Here is an 18,586-nt window from a genome sequence, read left to right on the forward strand (position 1 = left end):
TCATTGATTGTTTCCATTTGTACCCTGTGACAGGTAGACAAGCTTGTGCTTATCCCTTTAGAGACTCTGCATAGCTTACACAGGTAAAGTAAATGAGTTGTTGGCTGGTTTGATGAGTTTTGCTATGAACTGTTTATTTTCTCTGTTCGTTTTTTTCCCCATAGAAAGTGGCTGTCTCTGTGTTCCTGCGTTTAGTTGTGTCTTATTTCTGGACATCATCATTGGTGGAGCTATTGCCAGCATTAACTTTGCATCGTCTGTCTTAAGTAGTTGTAGTTCAGTTCTTCTGTGTTTAGTTGTGTCTCCTTCCTGGACAAAGGCAGTGATGAAACCAGTGCTGACAATAACAGTGTGTTCCCTCTTTGCCTTTTCCCTTGGCAGGTATGACTGACCCCATGCTTCTACCCCATGCTACGTACTCCTAGCTTAGTGTTTCTGTGTTTTATTGTGTTATTTTTTTATTTTTTTCGTGGAGAAAGCCATTGATGGAGCTATTGATAAATGTATCTTTGTGTTCTCTTTTTGCTTTTCCCCAATTAAAAGCAAAATGTCCAGAAAAACTAACCGTAAACTGCAGCTAACAGTGTGATATTATGTTCAAATTTGCCGTAATGTTAATTCAAGTCTATATGAATTGCATATTCTTTATCCGTTTGTTATCATTTGAAGTTGTCGTGATAGTTTGTAACTTTTTTTTGCTGCTGTAATTTTCTTTTTCAGCTTTGAGGAAGTTAAAGCTGCTTTAATCAGACGCTACAGTGATGACTACGTCTTCCCACTGCATACTTGTACACCGGTACTAAAAGGATCACGGTAATTAGAGTTCTCATTTAGGTGATGGTAATTGGTGCTCTGCATAAACACTTATCATATGCTACAAAGTGGCCCCTTCAGCACACCCCCTTCTATTTTGCACTCTGCTATGGTGTTGTTTATTTCTTTGACCCTCACTTTTTCCACAAATGAAATGAAATTAATTCCACCTGTTACTTAGCAACACATTTAGAATTACGAAAAGCAGACTTTGAGGCTAATCCTCAAATCCCATTATGGTGAGTTTATGCGGAGGTTTTGTTGTGCGGTTTTTGCTTTCTTTGAACTCGGCATATGAGTCTCTGATGTTTCATTTAAAGAATTTAATTTGAGCGAACCAAAGAAAACACAAAAAGAAATTGAATTAAATGAGGAAATCAATAATGTAATTTTAATATGTTCTTCAAAGCAGGCATTTAGCTTTATGTTGTAATAAGAAAAAAAAGTAATAATGGAAAATGTCTTGCAGACTGAAAGCAAAATAGTTGATGATTACTGAAAAGAGTTAAGTTAAATAACATGAGGAAAAATCTAAGAGCAAACAAAACAAAGTTCTTTTTTATGTTAGAAATTGAGGAAAACTATTTTTTTTTTCCAATCTCTTCGCTATAACTGTGAACAAAAACTCCTAAAAAAATACAAACCACCCAATTTTATCAGAAAATGAAACAATTTTGAAAACACTCAGGAACATGCAGGCATAAAAATGTAACACTTGTGGAAATCTGCTACACTTGATCCATTTCAGTTTGGACGCTGGCCACGTCTAATTTATGGCTCGCACAGCATCTGCAAATGGCGATGCTAACATGGGAGCTTTTACGTGCAAAAGCAGCATATTGAAATTTTCAAAGCTACAATAATAACTCAGAAAAAAACCTTGACAACTAGAGAGTTTGAAAATGAATAAATGTGTAGTTGTAATGTGAAGCATGATAATCTCTTTTCCAGCATTTAGATTTATCAAAGAACAATAAAACTTTGCTCAACCCCCATACACCTCTTGCATTGTATTACAACTTGCATAAAACAAGCAAATCATTTCAGTGAAGGACATCATGCCAACACTCAAACATGTGGTTGTTGTGTCACCGTCTGGGCTGCATCAAAACCTGAACCTGAAATAAAATGTCCACCGAGCAGAAATGGATTGTAACTATTTACTTAACTAACATTTTGGAAAAACTGTGTTTTTATGAGTATTTTATGACACCTTACCTTGGACTTTTACTTGAGTATTAGTATTATGAAGTGTTGCTACTCTTATTTGAGCAAAATTTCTATCTGCTGAGATTGACTTCACTAAATGATGAACAAACATGTTTTAAGTAAAATGCATTAGACACAAGCCTACAGTTTATGTTGAAGTGAAGCCTCTTGTTTTTTTCACAAGCTTTGTTGTTCGGTTGTTTTCCATCTGCTGAGCCTGCTGTGCCATTTGCAGGTAAAGTGAGCATACTGCAAATATTAGCAGAGTAAATGTTGTCACTGCAACTTTGCAATGTTGCTACATATGTTACCTACTGTAAATATTGGTTATAGACGTTTTCGTTTTTTTTTTTAACCAAATGCTATATTTTTGAAGTAGTCCTATTCTTACTTGAGTGCAAATTTGTATTTCATTGTATTTGTATTAAATTTTATTTGAATCAATTCAGTATGATAAAAACAAAACAAAAAGAAAACAAATCTATACGGTGAAAAAACTTTTTCACAGCACTGTATGCTGGAAATATGTTAACTCCATATTGGAGCCACTTCCTGGAAAGATTTAGCTCGGGCTGCATGGTGATTCACCTGAAGTTCGCTGACATCTTTGCCCTCGAGACATCAATATCTCGTGAAATCTATACTTGTCTCTGCTTCCTATGGTGTAGACTCAGTGCATGCTCCTTTGACCTTTGTGATGCTTCCGGTCTGACTGGTGTGTATTGATCTGACATGGAGAGGAGGCTCTGCATCCAACCTGCAAGAGATTAGGATATAAGAGGTCTGTGTTCACACTATCAAAAATACTGCTGACTGCTACAGAGAGACTGGTGGGATGATTATGTGTATAATCTACCTTAGCATCATAAGATCTCCTCAGTCCTAAAGGTTGCCAAAAGATTGAAAGACTTTCCAAAAAGTAAACAGACCTCTGCAAAAGTGTAAAAAGTGAATGGTTTGGAGTGTAGTGAAAGTTTGTAATCTTTTTGAAAATAAAATTAAGGATTTTTTTTTTTTTTTAGAATTGCCTCATGAGAATCCTGCTTCCCTCATTAATCCTAAGGATTTGTAAAAACAAAACAAAACAAACAACAACAAAAAAAAAAAACGGATTTGCCAGATAATTAACTGATAATTAACTTCTATTCTTGGGTTTCACTGTGTGCAGAGTGCTATTTACTGTTAGATTTACTTACCTCAAAAATCCATTTCTTCACTTGCTAATCTGCTCATCTTGCATTCATTATTTTTGTACAGCAAAAATAAGACCTCTGATTTGGCAGGAGATAATCTCACTCCATCTTTTCAAAGCATCAGCTTGTTTGGCTCGACTGGCAGCCTGAAAATTAGGAGGAAAAACTTGCAATACTTGTCTTGGAGCTTGTGAGAGAGAATGTGTCATTTGTCCAGGGATTTGCACATATTATCCCCCGTTGAAAACTTCACATTTAGAAAGAAGAAGCAAGAAGAAGGGTTTCTTTTACCTTCTCAACTTTTTATTGCACACGAAGCTGAAACAAATGACACATTACTCACGAATTGAACATCCCGTACTTCAATATTTTTTAAATAAATGAAACCTGTTAAAACTGAGGTTCAGACAAGGTTCCTTTCAAATGATCCCCACGTCAAAGTCAACATCCGTAACCTTGCCATACCAATGGTGATTTAATTACACGGTTTGTTGATGCTTTCACTCAGGGGCGCGTTCTGGCTGCACTGTTTGATCCCTCTATTTCTGTTGTCCTCATCTCTGCAGCATTTAGACAGCAGCTATACTGGTTAAAAAGAAGTACATCCTTCATAAATTCTAGAGCGTCACATATGTTGTACAAAAAATTAGCACAGATCTGATTTAGTATCTGTAATGAACAAATTGTGGGCATGGATACTGGATTCTGGCCACCATTTCAGACTTGTTGGTGCTGAACATGTACTGGCAGATGTTTCTCTTAGAGTTTAAGCTTATGGGTAAAAATATGTTGCACACAAAAACAAAAGAATTATCTTCTGAAAAAAATGAAGTAGTGTAACCAGGGGCTGTAAGAGCACTGAGCTATTTGAAAACTGCAGTGATCTTTGACATTTGTTCCCATAAATCTTTTAAAGACATTTTCATTATTTAAAAAAAAAAAAAAAAACATACATCACTAGTCTTATGAAAACAATATTTTATTTTCCTATGGATACCGTCTTATTTACACAAACAAACACATAATGAACTGAACTAGCGCAGTATGTAAAACTGGATCATGACAATAGCTTCATTGGAGGAGAATGCAATGTTGTGCAAATACAAAATGCACACAAACACAGTAAAAATGCCATCAGGATAGCCAACATTCATGCACAAGAAGTGTTATCCTTCGGCTTACGGCACATACTACACAGAATAAGGCATACAAACTGCTGCTAAAGTTACAAAAAAGCTACAATATCTCAGAGTACTAAGTTAAAGGCAGTCAGATATTAGTGGTCGCTAAGGACTTTGACTTGGTACTTCAAGATATCCAGCGGCTGTGATGACCACATAACCCCCACATAAACACAAAAACGGCCAAGTACATTAACTGTACAGGTACATTATGGTCCCTCCCCACATGTCACAAGGTCAAGTGCAAAATTTGAGATGGGAAACAATACAAAGCTAAATGCAGGCAGTGAAAAGCAGGAATAATTATACTAATATCAATAAATGGCAAGGAAAGAATAAATGATTAATGATCACAGTCAAAGATTTGATTAAATTAGTGTGCATAAATAAATGGGCTTTCTACATCAGAGAAAAAAAAAATATAAATATGAAGAGGAAAATGCCACAGAAACGTCTCCGTTTGTTTCAGGGGTCAAAAAGCTGCACAGTTTTATCTTTCTTTTAAACTGTTTTATCAATAGAATATACTCATAAGAAAATCAGTGTACAGAAATAAGTTAAAGTTTAATATTAAAAGAGGTAAGTCAGTGAAAAAAGGCAAAAATAAAACAAAAACTAGTATGAGTAAAACAAAGTAAATTAAAAGGAGAATAAATTATCTGATTATTTTTAGGCACAACCTTCCAGTTTTGTATATTTTCTTTCCTTCTCTCACCTGCACAGTGTCCCTAAGAGTCATCCTCTGTTTTAATAATGTGGAAAAGTGTAACGTTAAACAGGACCTGGTGGCCGTTATTCCAGCCGTAAAGGGCGCGGTCCCTGGCGTTGTAGTCCAACATGGACATGTGAAAGTACTGGTTGTGAAATGGAATGTCTGTGTACTCGTACGTCGATGTCTTAGTGGAGAAGGCGTAGTACACCTTGGCGCCAGTGAGGTGGGAGTTGGTGATGTAGAGAGTGCCGCAGATCATAAACGACTCGCCTGCGTTCCTCTTGGAGTACTCCGTGTTCCACGTGTCGAGGATCTGGAGGGTGTCCGGGTTCAGCCGGCTGATGACGATGTTCCCCGCGTTCTGGTTGGTCGCGTACACGGCCCACAGGCCCAGCTCGTCCACCATGAGGTCGATGTCCGAGAAGCCCCCCCACGTGTACGGGTACACGTTGTGGAAGCCTGCTGACTCCAGCGCCCTCTGGGTTATGACCAGGCCCGTCTCAAAGCTGTACCGGACAATGATGTTGCTTTGCATCTTGTTGTAGTACAGAGACCCGTTGTAGACGACATGGTTGGTTCCGGCCCATTTGAAAGGAAGGTTGTAGGTCATGGATTCAACTCCTGCCACAAAATCACTGATGGATTTGTACTCTTTCACGATCCTGTTGTTGGTGTAGCTGTCCATGTACCAAACCTGTGGACAGATGCAGGAAACACTTTTGTAATGTTTGAAAGTGGAAGCATGGAAGACGATTACAGATGCAGATAAATAAGAGATAACTCTTATGATTAGGTTCCAAGCAGCATAATTATTGTTAAAATTGACCACATAAAAATCAGCCTTTTTCTTATGACAACAACGTTGTATAAAATTAACTGCAATAAACATTTTTTGATAATATAAAATATTACTTGATTTACTGTTGGTGCATTAAACTATTTGGTGATTAAACTATCTGGTCTTGGAAAACGGGCCATATTATAATTATTACTTAATTCGATGTATTTTCTAGAATCACCTCCTCAAAAAAATGGTAATTATCAAAAGAGTGCACTACCTGGATGGGATAATATGATTGTCAGTGCAATGAATGCACAGTAAAACAGGGGGTACAATACACAGAAAACATATATTTGAATGTTCTTTGCCGCCGTATAATTATATCTTATCAGTATTAGTAAAGCTTAATGTCATAAACCATTTGGGCTTGTTTTAGACTCAGCAGGTCAACTCATTAGGAATGTTAATAATTCAACTTTTTTACACAGAAAAAAAAGATTATAATGAAGTTAAATTATTAAAAGTCAAATTTAAATAATTCAACATTTTTTCTGCAAACAAAAGAAAAGATTTTAGTAAGCACTCAGTTTGCTTTACAGACTTTAAACATCACCATCTGAGCATTTTCTGTGAATAACAGAAAGGTTTCCTATCAACACGTTCCTTCCAGGGACACAGGTGTGCTGATGCCCATCTACTGGGCAAAGCAGGACACACACTGGACATCAGTCCATCAAAAGGCAACACAACGGCACATGACGGACAACCATGCACACACACTCGCATCTAAAAGCAATTAAGAGAGATCAATTTACATAACAGTCGTGTTTTTGGACTGGGGGAGGAAGTTGGAGTACCTGGAGATAATACGCACGTTGATGGGGGAAACGTGCAAACTCCATTTAGAAAAAGCCCAAAACAATGCTACCAAATGTGCCACCATGCAGCCTTGCATAATATTCATACTTGTTTTTTTGCAGCATATGTCAAGTATTAAATTCCAAGTTTTTGTTTGTTAGGCTGCCTTCCAGTAACAAGTGTTTTCTGATCCAGTCCAAAATGTTGGACTGGAGTCCCAAAAAAGACATTTCATGTTATCCGTTTCAGATTCATTGGCTGATCTCAACTTCTAAATATTTGTTTGTTTACAGTCCGATTTTATGTAAGCAAATGACATTTTGCATATCCAATTTAAAAAAAAACAAAAAAAACAAAAAAAAAGGAACATGGCTGCTGTTATATGCATGGCTTACCAAACTCCACAATATTTGTTGAGTTAACAAACCTGCATTTTCCCCAGTACTGTAACCGTTTTCCACCTTTTCCAATGATAATTACAGAGAAGAGAACTAATGTGAGCCGCTTCCTGTCTACATGAGTTCAGTGACCTGCTCTACATGCTGTGCTTAGACATCTGTCCCTGTGGGGGAAGAGCGACACAGAAAGTATCCTTTAAACTCTGCAACATTTAAAATAAATCTACATGATGTACAATTCTGATTTACTGAATTTAATTTGTGAAATATACAATCCATTCAATGACATCCATTTTTGAGTAGAGATAACATTTAAAGAGAAAATCTCCAGTAAATGATATACATTTAATCTTTTGCAAGAGTACACCTGATTTTTAACAACAAACCTAAATAAACTAGAACCTTAGCTAGACATTTATCACTCTGGAGTTTTGTCTATCAAAGACAGTTATGTAATGTAAACATATAAATTACAAATCCACTGCACTATACAGGGAACGATGAGAACTGCAGTAATTCTACTTTTTAATCACAAATGTCTTTCATCTAGAAGAAGCGACTAAGGGTGATGTTAAGTATCTTAGACCATCTGCAAACATCGTTTTGCACAGCAGAAAATCAGAGCAAATCAACTCACCTTGTTGTTTTTAAGAGAAGCTAATGGATCAGTCATCCAAGCTCCAAACCGTGTCCCTGAAGTCTTCACTGTCTGCGGCCCAGTGATCTTCATCAGCTTGCCACATGCTGTAAAACACGTCACACGGCTCTCATCACTTATGTTCTCATATTATGACTGGAGTACAACTCAAAGTGCAGGCAGCAACTAAAGTGTGGGCGGCATTGTGAGCACTGCCAACACTACAGCTCTCACGACTGAATAAATACAAGGGGAAGGTAACACGCAAGTGCTGAAGTATAACCACACCACGTCTGTCTGAACGCGGAGAAATGTTTATTTTTGATGGTTTATTATCAGAGGTGCTTCAGTTGTAGTTAATTTCATCCGGCTAGACACCTTATTTCTTCGAAATGCCCAGCAAGGCAACACTTGTACAAGTTGATCAGTTTCACATTAAGTTCATATTTTAACAACTCAATCAAATGGCTTCAGCCCAACACTACGGCCAAGCCATCTTTTTAAGCACCAAAGGATTTCCTGTTAGAATAGATCAGTTAGTTATTTATGTCGAGACGTTGGCAGATAAAAGTGAGTTGTGGAATCTAGTTATGGAAGCGTTTAACGCAAGACAAGGTAGCTCTGGGAGAAGAATTGATCTTATTAGTCCAGCTAAGCGTCAGTGGGTGCAGTGATGTAATCACACTTCATGTCCCAGTTGCAGATGTCAACAAAGAAGAGAGAATCAGATCTGACAAAACAAAATCATATTTTTAGGCTACATTTGATTTTGTTCACTTTGAATAAAACCAGGATTTTCCTGTAAGTTATAATGCCATGGCACAAAGCTTCACAATTTTACAGCAATAAAACATAATGTCCTGTGACGCCAAATGAGGCTTTTCTCAATCAACTAAAATCATTTTGGCTCTGGCACCAGCTCTGTCGTGCTTCCTGCTCTCCAGCTAAAATGCCAATCTGCTTGCAGCAGCAGGAAATGTGCCAGTTATCCTTTCTGTTTTTGTCATTGATTGGAGACACTCACTGAGTTTGTTCATGCAGCTGTGAAGCCTGTTCTCCAAGTTCAGGACCCTCTGCTGCAGCTCCTCATAGTCATAGGCTCCCATTTCTTCCTGAATGCCCATTAACACACTGGACAGGTTTCTGATCTCCTCTTTGAACTGGGAGATTAGCTTGGCATCCGTCTTGTACTGCTCCAGGACCGGAATCAGTGGCTGCAGGGATTCCATCTTCCCCTTCAGATCCTGAAATTGTAATTTAGAAAATGAATAATGACTGTAATTATGTGATATAAAACAACTGCAAATCCTCTTTTCCATTTATTCATGACGCTTTCACTTTTGCGTGTTGCATAAAATACCAGTTTTAGCATATTCTACATCAAATCCCATAAAAATCTAAGCAAATGGTCCGAAACATTCATAGCGTCCTCAGGTTGATGATGGGGCCCAAGAGTCCTTCAATTTTCACATAAAGAATAGATCTAAAAGAACAACCTGTCCAGACTGAGTCTACTTATTAATTCAGTTGAGTTCTTTCAAGTCAAATTTAAAATTCAAGATTAATAATGGATACATTTTCTAAACGATTTAGAGGAATTTGTTGGTGTCTCATTTGTATTCAAACATTTCAACCCACCGCCCCTTCTGGAAAAGTTCCACTCTAAGACTTGGCTTCAAAAAGTGCTGGTGTCAAACACTTTGATCGCTGGAGGCGTGTTAACGAGCAGCTGGATCGCAACGAGGTTACGGTTTCACCGAAAACCAGCTCAGTGTAGACGGGGCTTAAACCAACAGGGTTGGACCCTTACAGGTTTAAGGTATCTTCCTGTTAGCCACTTTTCCATAAAGGCCAGATTTACTCAGCGCCTGAGCAGAACATTTCTGCAGCTCATCCAGAGGGGCTTTGGGGTCACTTTGCTCCTTTTTGGTCAAGGCACAGTGACATTGTTCAAAGTTACACAGACAGGCAGTTGGATAAGCCATATTTTATCAAGAGATATTAGAGTGAGGGGGCAGAGGGTTGGTAAATACAAATGCATCTCACATATTCAGATTTTTATTGAATGCCATATTTCATTTTTCTTCCATGACACATTTTTGAACTATGTTGTGTTTGAAGAGTAACTAAAATTGCCCGCAAAATATGTTGAAATTTGTGGCTGTAATGTAATAAAAAGGGAACAAAAGTTATAGTCTTTTAAAATTTCTGTTAGGAATATCTGAAAAGTGTTGTATTGCCAAATAGCAATGGAAAGAGAACTGAGACAAAAAACTGAGATAAAAGTTGAAACTCCAAGGTGACATTACAGATAGAAAGTAATTAAGTGTGTAATTTTCTATTCTATAAAAGTGTTCTCCTTGGTTTGCCCTTTTATAGATCAAACAAACCTCAATGTTTTCAGGTTTATTGCTGCAGTCAAACAGTGTCTCAGTTTTAAAACCTGTCCTTGTTTGGGGCAGAGGTGGACCTTTGATGATCCTGTCAAGGATTACATTTTATGTATTCACATGCATATCAGGTTTCTCGTACAAAAACCGCTCTGAGATGTTTCTCACGCAGTTAAAGATCAAACAGAAAGTACCTGAAAGTTTTTGTTGACGAGGGTCTTCCTGTCCGACTCGATCTGCCGGAACTTTGACCGCAGCCCTTTGATCTGGCTCTCCATCCTCATGATGTACTGAAAGTCTCTCTGCGTGCGCAGGTTCAGCACCTCGATTGACTGTGACATGTTCTGTACCTTTTGGAAAGAATCAGACGGTGCAGCATTGATTTTCCCGTCCACCGGCAGATTAAAATGTCCTTCTTCTTCTTCAGCTGTTTAGTGCCTCGCTTCACTTTACGTTCTCCAGAAACGAAACAACACCTTGACCTCCAGTGTGATTGCCTTTCGGCAAACTTGCAGGATGTGTCAGCTTCAAAACGTACAGTTTCAATCAGATTTACATACACTGTATAAAAAGGGAAGACAAGCTTTTCATTCCTCATTGACTGTCATAGAAAGGCACTTAAACTTCCTTGTTTCCATTTGCCAAGTGCCAGAATGATGGTTAGATTTTTATTTCCTTCAAATTCAATTCAAACTAAAGTAGAGCTGAGATCAGAAATTTATAATGGCCTCTAAAACATTTGACTTTCCTGGGATTTACCTCTTTGTATGTAACTTTGCTGAACTATTAGGATCATTGCCTATTTGGAAGACCCATTTTTTCCGATGCTTTAATGTCTGTCTGATGCCAGCGTTTCCATTTAATATTCTTTCTATTCTATGACATGCACCAGTCCCTCCTGCAGCAAAACAACCACACAACAGAATGCTGCCACCCTCGTACTACTTTGACGTTGAGGTAGTGCTCAAAGGCTTGAACATTCACTTTTTTTCAAGCCTTTATGGAAAAATAACTTAGTTTCATCAGAACATAGAAGGTGTCCCAACAAATTAAGCTAGTTGTGCATTTACAAACTGCAAGCTTTTCTTTTGGACCGAGTGGCCTTTTAACCCGTTCTGGTACAAATCTTAGGTTCTGCCAGTATCCTTACGCAGCTTTTAACGGTTGTTTTAAGTATTCATTCCCCACATGAATACTTTCATCTGCAACACACAGAACCAGATTCCTCAGCAGTTTTATTAGATGTGTTCATGATTTCACTCAAGAAACCAATGTATTTGAAGTCTGCCTTAATGAAGACATGTTTTTAAAATAACCTATATGAAGACATTTAGCAAAAGTAAGTAATGGTTTGATTTTATGTCAGCTAGTGGGAACAAAAGGCTTACAGTGCATGCAAATGTTTGATTTCAATAAATATCTGACTTTTGTGTGTTTCTTTTAGATATCAAGAAAAAAAGTCAATGAATCTGCAGCATTTGGTAGTTTATTTGAGAGAAGAACAAGGATACAGGGACCCTTTTTGCTGGTTTAACAAAAAGCTTACTAGGTTTGTAGGGCACACGGACAAGAAAAAAAAAGTGATCCTTTCTTCTCTCTCTTTGACTCTCATTGTAATAAAGCCAACATTATTGGAGCACATCAGAAGCAAAGCAGCACAACCATCACACACTGCGTTCATCCCTGGCCTGGGCAGAGGGATGCTGAAAAGGCCTTTCCGGAGCCCTGAGGCAGCTTAGTACATTAGTGTCAGAGGCCCCAGCAAATGACAGAGAGCATGCATCGGCTTACAGTGGCTAAATGTAGGCTAAATCAGAACGCAACAGTCACTTCAGAGAGAGACTTCAGTGCTGTAATATTTGTTTGCTAGTAGATGTGTGAAACATAAACTACATACACCATGCGTTTCCCCTGGTTTGTAAATAATGTCTATGCCTAATTTAGTCGCCAAGACTCTGAGGACTGAGGAGAAAACAACTCTATTGCAGACAATGGAGTTGTCCAGCACAAAGTGTGAACTGGATTCTTCCTGGGATGCTGGATTTAGACCTTGTGGAGTCATCATGATTAAAAACCAAGTTTCCTAAGATATTTTGTCAGGATTGCCGCAATTTTTTGGGGGGAAGCGATGAAATCCAGTTCTTGTATAATCACAGCACAATGAAAACAGTCAAGCTTGTGCTCTATGATGCAGTCAGCATTTTCCCTCGTCTCCATTCCACTGTGGTCCTTGAAGGAATGGCGTTTGAATTGGGAACTTTAGGATGTTTAGGAATTAAGATGCTCATATTTTCTACTTGCAGATGATCTGGTTCTGTTGACATCTTCAAGCCATGAGCTCCGCTAGAGAGGCTCACAGAAGAGTGGTGAATCTCCTGGGAGGAAAATGTGGATTGTTCTCTCCTGGTCAGAGGTCAACCGGTCTTTTCCTCAGTCAGAAGAGTTCACATATAGTAATGTCTTATTAATGAGTAATTACAAGATGGAGCTGGAGATGGAGGGATGGGTTGGGCCTCTTCTGCGGAAATGGATGTGCTGTTCTGGTTCATATGATGAAGAAATAGATTTGTTTACTGTTAAGAGATATGGATCATAAATCATGACCAAAACATCAAGATTCTGGACACAAGCAGGTAGCATTAGCTAGCTCCTCTGTGTGGTTGCACTGCAGGTGAGGAGCTCTGCAGCTTGGGGGAAGCTCAACATAGAGCCTGGTCTCACCTGCATAGGAGTCCCTTTAGGTGGGCATCAGACCAGGATGCCTCCTGTTGGAGTTGACTTCAAAGTGTCTCATTAGGGTGGTGGGGAGGGGAACAACAGGGTAGACCCAGAACACATCTGAGGGACTATGTTTCCCTTCTGGCCAGGAAAATCATTAGTGGTGAACTGCTACCTTCCCCCATAAATAATTACCAGCTTCTTTATAAATAATGACCTAATGCAAATGCGATGAGAGTTTTAAAGTGTCTGCATTAACCACAGCGATGTCTGTAGTTTCAAGAAGGTAAAAAGGATGAACTAAGCTGAATTCCTTCTCAACTGCGGGTAAAGTGTTAACCACTCGTTTCTTCTAATGGAACCTCGCTTCAAAAAATACTGCAATATTTCTTTATGGCCCCCACTGGTTGCAAAACAGATGACACTCCAGTTCTGCTAAGATAGGATGGAAGCCAATCTCATCTTCACAACATGTCATTTAGCTGATCTCATCCATGCAATAGATGCAGAGGCAGAAAACGGTGTTGTGAATCTGGCTGCTACAATCTATGGGAGGATTACAGCAGCAAAGTGATATGAGTAACAGCTGAAAATCAATGTCTGTATAAATTCAGGTGTGCTGATTGTAAAAAAGACTTTGCATGCACTTCAGTGTGTGTGTGTGTGTGTGTGTGTGTGTGTAGGTGCGTTCATGCCTTTTCCAGGAGCTGGCGGAGCTGTCTGCCTTTGGCATCTCTGGAGCAGAGATTCTGTTCAGGTGCCACCACTGTGCAGATACAGCGCCCATCTGCATCCTGAGCTGAGCTGTACACCTGCCAGCCCTCCTTTGGCCTGATGGTCTGCACACAAACATGCAAAGCATAAATTCACTGCACATACCTCTGTGGAGACAAAGAAAACGAATACCGATGATCTCGTCGTAACAAAAGTAGCACATACTATCGCTGTAATGTTTGGTTATTTTCCTCCCTTTTGTGGCTTTTTCATTCGTTGCCTTATTTCCCAAAAGCTTTGACACAAACCCGTTCCAGAAACTTATTTTCAAAGTCTTGGAAGAACAAAATGCTTTTGTTGTAAGATACGTCTTTGTTCAATGTGTGTTGTCTCCAGTGAATTGTCTCTTCAACTATAAACAGTCTTGCCTAGTCTTGATGAATACCACGAGTTTTGAAATTGTACTGTTCAGTTATTGTTTAATATAAAACCCTGCAGGGAGTAACAGAGAAACATGAATTCAGGCATTTTTCTCTCCTCTTTAGAACATGCAACAGGCTCTCCAAAGCTATCGTCTAAATCCAAAAAAAAAGAGAGAAAAAAAAACAACTTTCCCAGTCCAGAAAATGTTAAAAAATGTGGACTAAGATTCAGGTATTTATCAGGTCTGGATGAGTGAGAATGTAACGGAAAAGGAACATTATTCTGTTTCCAGACTCAGAAAATAAACTTTCACCATGGTTTGGCATCATTGGATGGAGTTTTGAATCTTTATATGGACAATATGAGTTTTTAATAAACACTTAGCATCACTCTCCAGCTTTGAGCATCGATCCATCCACCCATCCATCCACCCATCGCTTGATTACTACAGCAATACTTGTCATAAATTAATTGCAATTGAAACAATTGGCCATTCCCTTCTGAAAATCAGAACAACAGAAGTAACAAAGTGGCACACTAGATTTAAAGACAGTGCTGAGCATCCTGAAGTGTTGGCATGTGCCAATAAACTTTAATTGTGGTCAAAAAATTTGTCCCAAATAGTAGCCTTTTTGACAGCCCTTGTTGAATGTGTTCATCATAATGAAAATGAAGCCCCAAGGGGGAATGCAGCGGGAACAATGTGCTTAACTTGGAAGCCTATGGATTTAAATAAAAGTCGGGTGTCCTGATTTTTAAGTGCAGCCATCATTTCACTCTGCCATTCACCCCAGACTGTCAGCCTGAGCAGTTTGAAAAACATTTGGCACAGGATGCAAAAAGCACATCCTCTCTGAGCGAGCCAATGCAGATAGTTCAATTTTTTTGACTCATCAAGAAGCAGCATTTCATTTCCTTATGTATGTCTCTATATTTTTTTTTCTTTTTGACATGAGTTTTGTGTATATACCTTATGTATAAATAAGGCGTTAACATAATCGTGTTTTGAAATTCATTCTTTTTCAAACTTTTTTAGAATAGAATATCACATCAGCTCAGAAAAGGTTATTTAAATACAGTAACTCGTATTTACATGCAAACTAGAGCTTCTGTGCTAATCGTGTGCTCCATGAAATTTGGAAAACACTTCAAAAATATGTTGACAAGTTTGCTAAAGGATGACATCATGACAAACTATTAGGGGACAAGTGCGCACGCCGACAAACCGACGTGACATGCCTATGATCTGCAATCAGCTGGGATAAAAGCAGGAGGAAGTAGAAAAACATCTCCAGCTCTGATTATTTTTTTTAGACCTCTGAAATAATTTGGTCTCAGTAATCTTTGAAAAAGCTCTTTCTACTGTCTCTTGAGTGACTCACATCCTTCCCCCTCTTTTCACACTCACATTTTCTCATATTAAAACGATTCTGATGCCTAGCCAAGCCAGATGCTCTCCCCACTTGATTATTTTTTGTTTAAATGGAACACTGCACAGAGACTTTCTTCGTTTTCCCCCATTAAATAACTCAGACAGCTGGTCCCTCCTTTGTTTTGAGCACTCATTATGAGTTTTTCCCACTCCTTTCCTTTGAAGAAGTGTTCCTTCAGTCTAAAAATATTTTCTCTCTTTCTGAGTTACAAGCCAGAGAGCCAGTCCTGGCAAGGTGAGGGAAAACTGCTTTGCAATCAAGACACCGGCAAAAATAAAAAAATAAAAAAATGGGAGAACTCTACATGGGTGAGATGAACCTAATTGAGCATTGCTTGGTTTTGGTATTGTAATCAGCAAGCTGCTGGTTCTGTTTTCCAAACTACTCTCAAAATGTTTTGAGATGCTGAAACCATCCATAAAGTGGTATATTTGATTGTTATGCTAATTAAAGGACCAAATCTGACATATGTGCAAAAATATACAAATTTATAAATCCCTAACTGCAGGGGCATCAAAAGCAAAATTTAATTACTGCTATACAGCTAAGATAAACCACGACCAATGGTCTAACTTTAGTATTTTTGTACAACATAAAGAAGACAGCTAATAAATCTAATTATGAAAACAGTCAACCTTGTGCTAATGAATAGATAGATAGATAGATAGATAGATAGATAGATAGATAGATAGATAGATAGATAGATATTCTGTTTCTATTGAAGACAGAATGAATACATACATACATAAGTACAGAAAGCTAAGGTGACTCATTCCTGTGTTAATGATCAGATACGATAATGCGATGCTCCTCCCAAAACAAACTAAACTTCACATTTCTAACAGCGCGTATAAAAAAAAAAAAACAGATCCGCTCGTGTTCATATTATGTTTCAGGTGCAAACGTGAGGTAGTTTTGTGTTTTGGTAACTCACCACAGTAGGGCAGTATCCGAACAACAGCAGGAACAGCAGTGGGTTCAGAACCACGGACAGCGACCACATCCTGCTCCACCTTCACCTAAGCAACCCTAGATAACAAAAATCTGAAGTTTTTCCCCCCCTCTTTTTTTTATATGTATATTTATATATCCGTGCGCCTTGGCCGCCGCGTCCACTACTCTGTGGTTAAAACAGAGACTTCCAGGGAATCGGGAGGAGGGCGGCACGTCCAACCACTCGTGTCCGTCACGCGTGCCATCCGGCCGAGCGGGGAGAAACCTTGCATCCAGGAGGAGGGAAAAAGTTTGTGGGCACGCATGCGGCGAAAATCCGAGCTAATCGTTCAGAGGACCCTACTCCACGGATGTGACATCATCAAGCCGCCTGTCTTGGCTTTAAATGAGCCCAGCTTGCTTCTATGAGGAGGATCCAGCAGCAGCTGCGCAGCGACAAAAGTTGCAGCTGGTTGTATTGAGCGGAAAATAAGAAGGTGGTGCTGATAGTGCTGCGTCTTTGTCACCGTGCGTCGGAGTTGGAAGATTGGCTGCTACATGAAAGGCGAACAAAAAAAAAAAAAAAAAACCCTCAGTTTTAGTTTCAATTATTTGCGAAGTGGAGAACAACGCTTGGAAACTGTTACTCCTCAATATTTTTAATTCAGACTGTAGCGAATTCAGCATATACACACAACACGGCGTTTTCGAGTTAACAGCAGGGGTGAAAGAAAGGGGGTACGGTAGGGTACTGCGTACCTCCAAAAGACTTAGCGGGGGTACGCAGTACCTGCAAGAGAGGGGAGCGGCTGTAAAACATCAGTGGGTTCACTGTGCAGTGCACCCAGTAATCAGCCCTGACTGATTAGTTTTTCAAGAACAATCTAAAACACGACTTAATCAGTTAATAAATAACTTTTCCCCCATTTCATATTGTTTCTGAACTGTTCGTGCTTGGAGCATTAGGTGACGCCAGGAGGCTGAGACCAGCACGTCTTCCTCTGACTCCTTATCAAAACGTTCCTAACTTTATTAAAGAACAAAAAACATCAACAAAACGTGTTCAAATTAATGACACAACAAAAATAATATCAGTGATAATTGTTTCAACAAGGTGTTGCGCAATTGTGTGCGTTTCGGTTCCATTGTCAAAATAAATGTCATGAGTTTCTTGTATTATAGAGGTTTCAATTGTATTCAATTATAAACAGGCTGATATTACCAAAAGAGCTTTTAAATTTCTGGATGGAGTGCTAGTTTGTACGGTTCCAGCTAAGGAACTGTTCTTAGATTAAATTTCTCTTAACNGGTTCCTCCTGTCAGTATGAGAGTCAGGGTGAGGAGGCGCCATGTTAGGAAGAGAAGTGGAAGCTGCAGGATCTTCAGAACAAACAGGTCATGATGCTGTGCTGCTGATTATCCCTCTGTCTGGACACAGGATCAATAAAACCAGTTTAAAAGCTAAAATGAATGGTTACATGCCACACATGGAAAACTGGGATGCACTCCATGCCATGATGTTCAGAATTTAGGTTTCATGGCATATCAAGGTGTCGACATTGCAGCCAGTGGGCTGAGGGAGGAAATACAGTTTTATTTTGTAGCAATTTAAGAGGTAACCAGCTTTTATCGCTTATCAAAAAAACTTAATCAGCACAGAAACTCCAAAGCACACAAAGAAGCAATATTTTATTTATTTATTTATTTATTTATTTATTGGTCATAGTACCCCAAAAAATTTAAAACTACTTTCATCCCTGGTTAACAGTGTATGTTTAGAAAACTAAATGACTAAAAGAAAAAGAAAAAAAAATAGAAAAATAGTTATTTACTTATTTAACAAAATAATAGGCTATGTTTCACAATGTCTGTGGAACTTTATAAAATACACTATGCAAATCAAAACAATGGAAACCTTAACATGTTGTAGGGAAATCAACTGAAGACAGAGTGAGAACTAAACAATAGCCACAAAATATTGTTTCGACAGTTATGTTACTTTATAGCAATAAAACACAGACTGATTATGTGTAGGAAAGTGAGACTACTTTCAGCGTTTGGCAGCTTTTTACTGGTGAAGTAGTTGTTGCTGAGGAAAAAATGGAGGAGAGATGCCACAGCAGAGTAACTGTTCATATAGAACCAGAGCAGAAATCGTAACATTTTAATAGATCATGTCAGATATTTAGTTTC

General features: G+C 38.6%; 1 protein-coding gene across 1 annotated transcript; it reads right to left on the bottom strand.

Annotated features, from left to right (window-relative positions):
• Positions 1 to 4,173: 4,173 nt before the first annotated feature.
• On the bottom strand, positions 4,174 to 16,942 carry LOC103146344 (noelin-3-like). Its single transcript, XM_007564212.2, has 6 exons — positions 16,395 to 16,942; positions 13,586 to 13,729; positions 10,367 to 10,522; positions 8,807 to 9,026; positions 7,783 to 7,889; positions 4,174 to 5,802 (listed from the first exon to the last, which is right to left on the bottom strand). The coding sequence occupies exons 1-6, from the start codon at positions 16,461 to 16,463 to the stop codon at positions 5,125 to 5,127; spliced, it is 1,374 nt and encodes a 457-aa protein (XP_007564274.1). The 5' UTR covers positions 16,464 to 16,942; the 3' UTR covers positions 4,174 to 5,124.
• Positions 16,943 to 18,586: the final 1,644 nt, after the last annotated feature.

This window comes from Poecilia formosa, unplaced genomic scaffold, assembly GCF_000485575.1.
Source record: "Poecilia formosa unplaced genomic scaffold, Poecilia_formosa-5.1.2 Scaffold156, whole genome shotgun sequence".
NCBI classification, from domain to species: Eukaryota; Metazoa; Chordata; class Actinopteri; order Cyprinodontiformes; family Poeciliidae; genus Poecilia; species Poecilia formosa.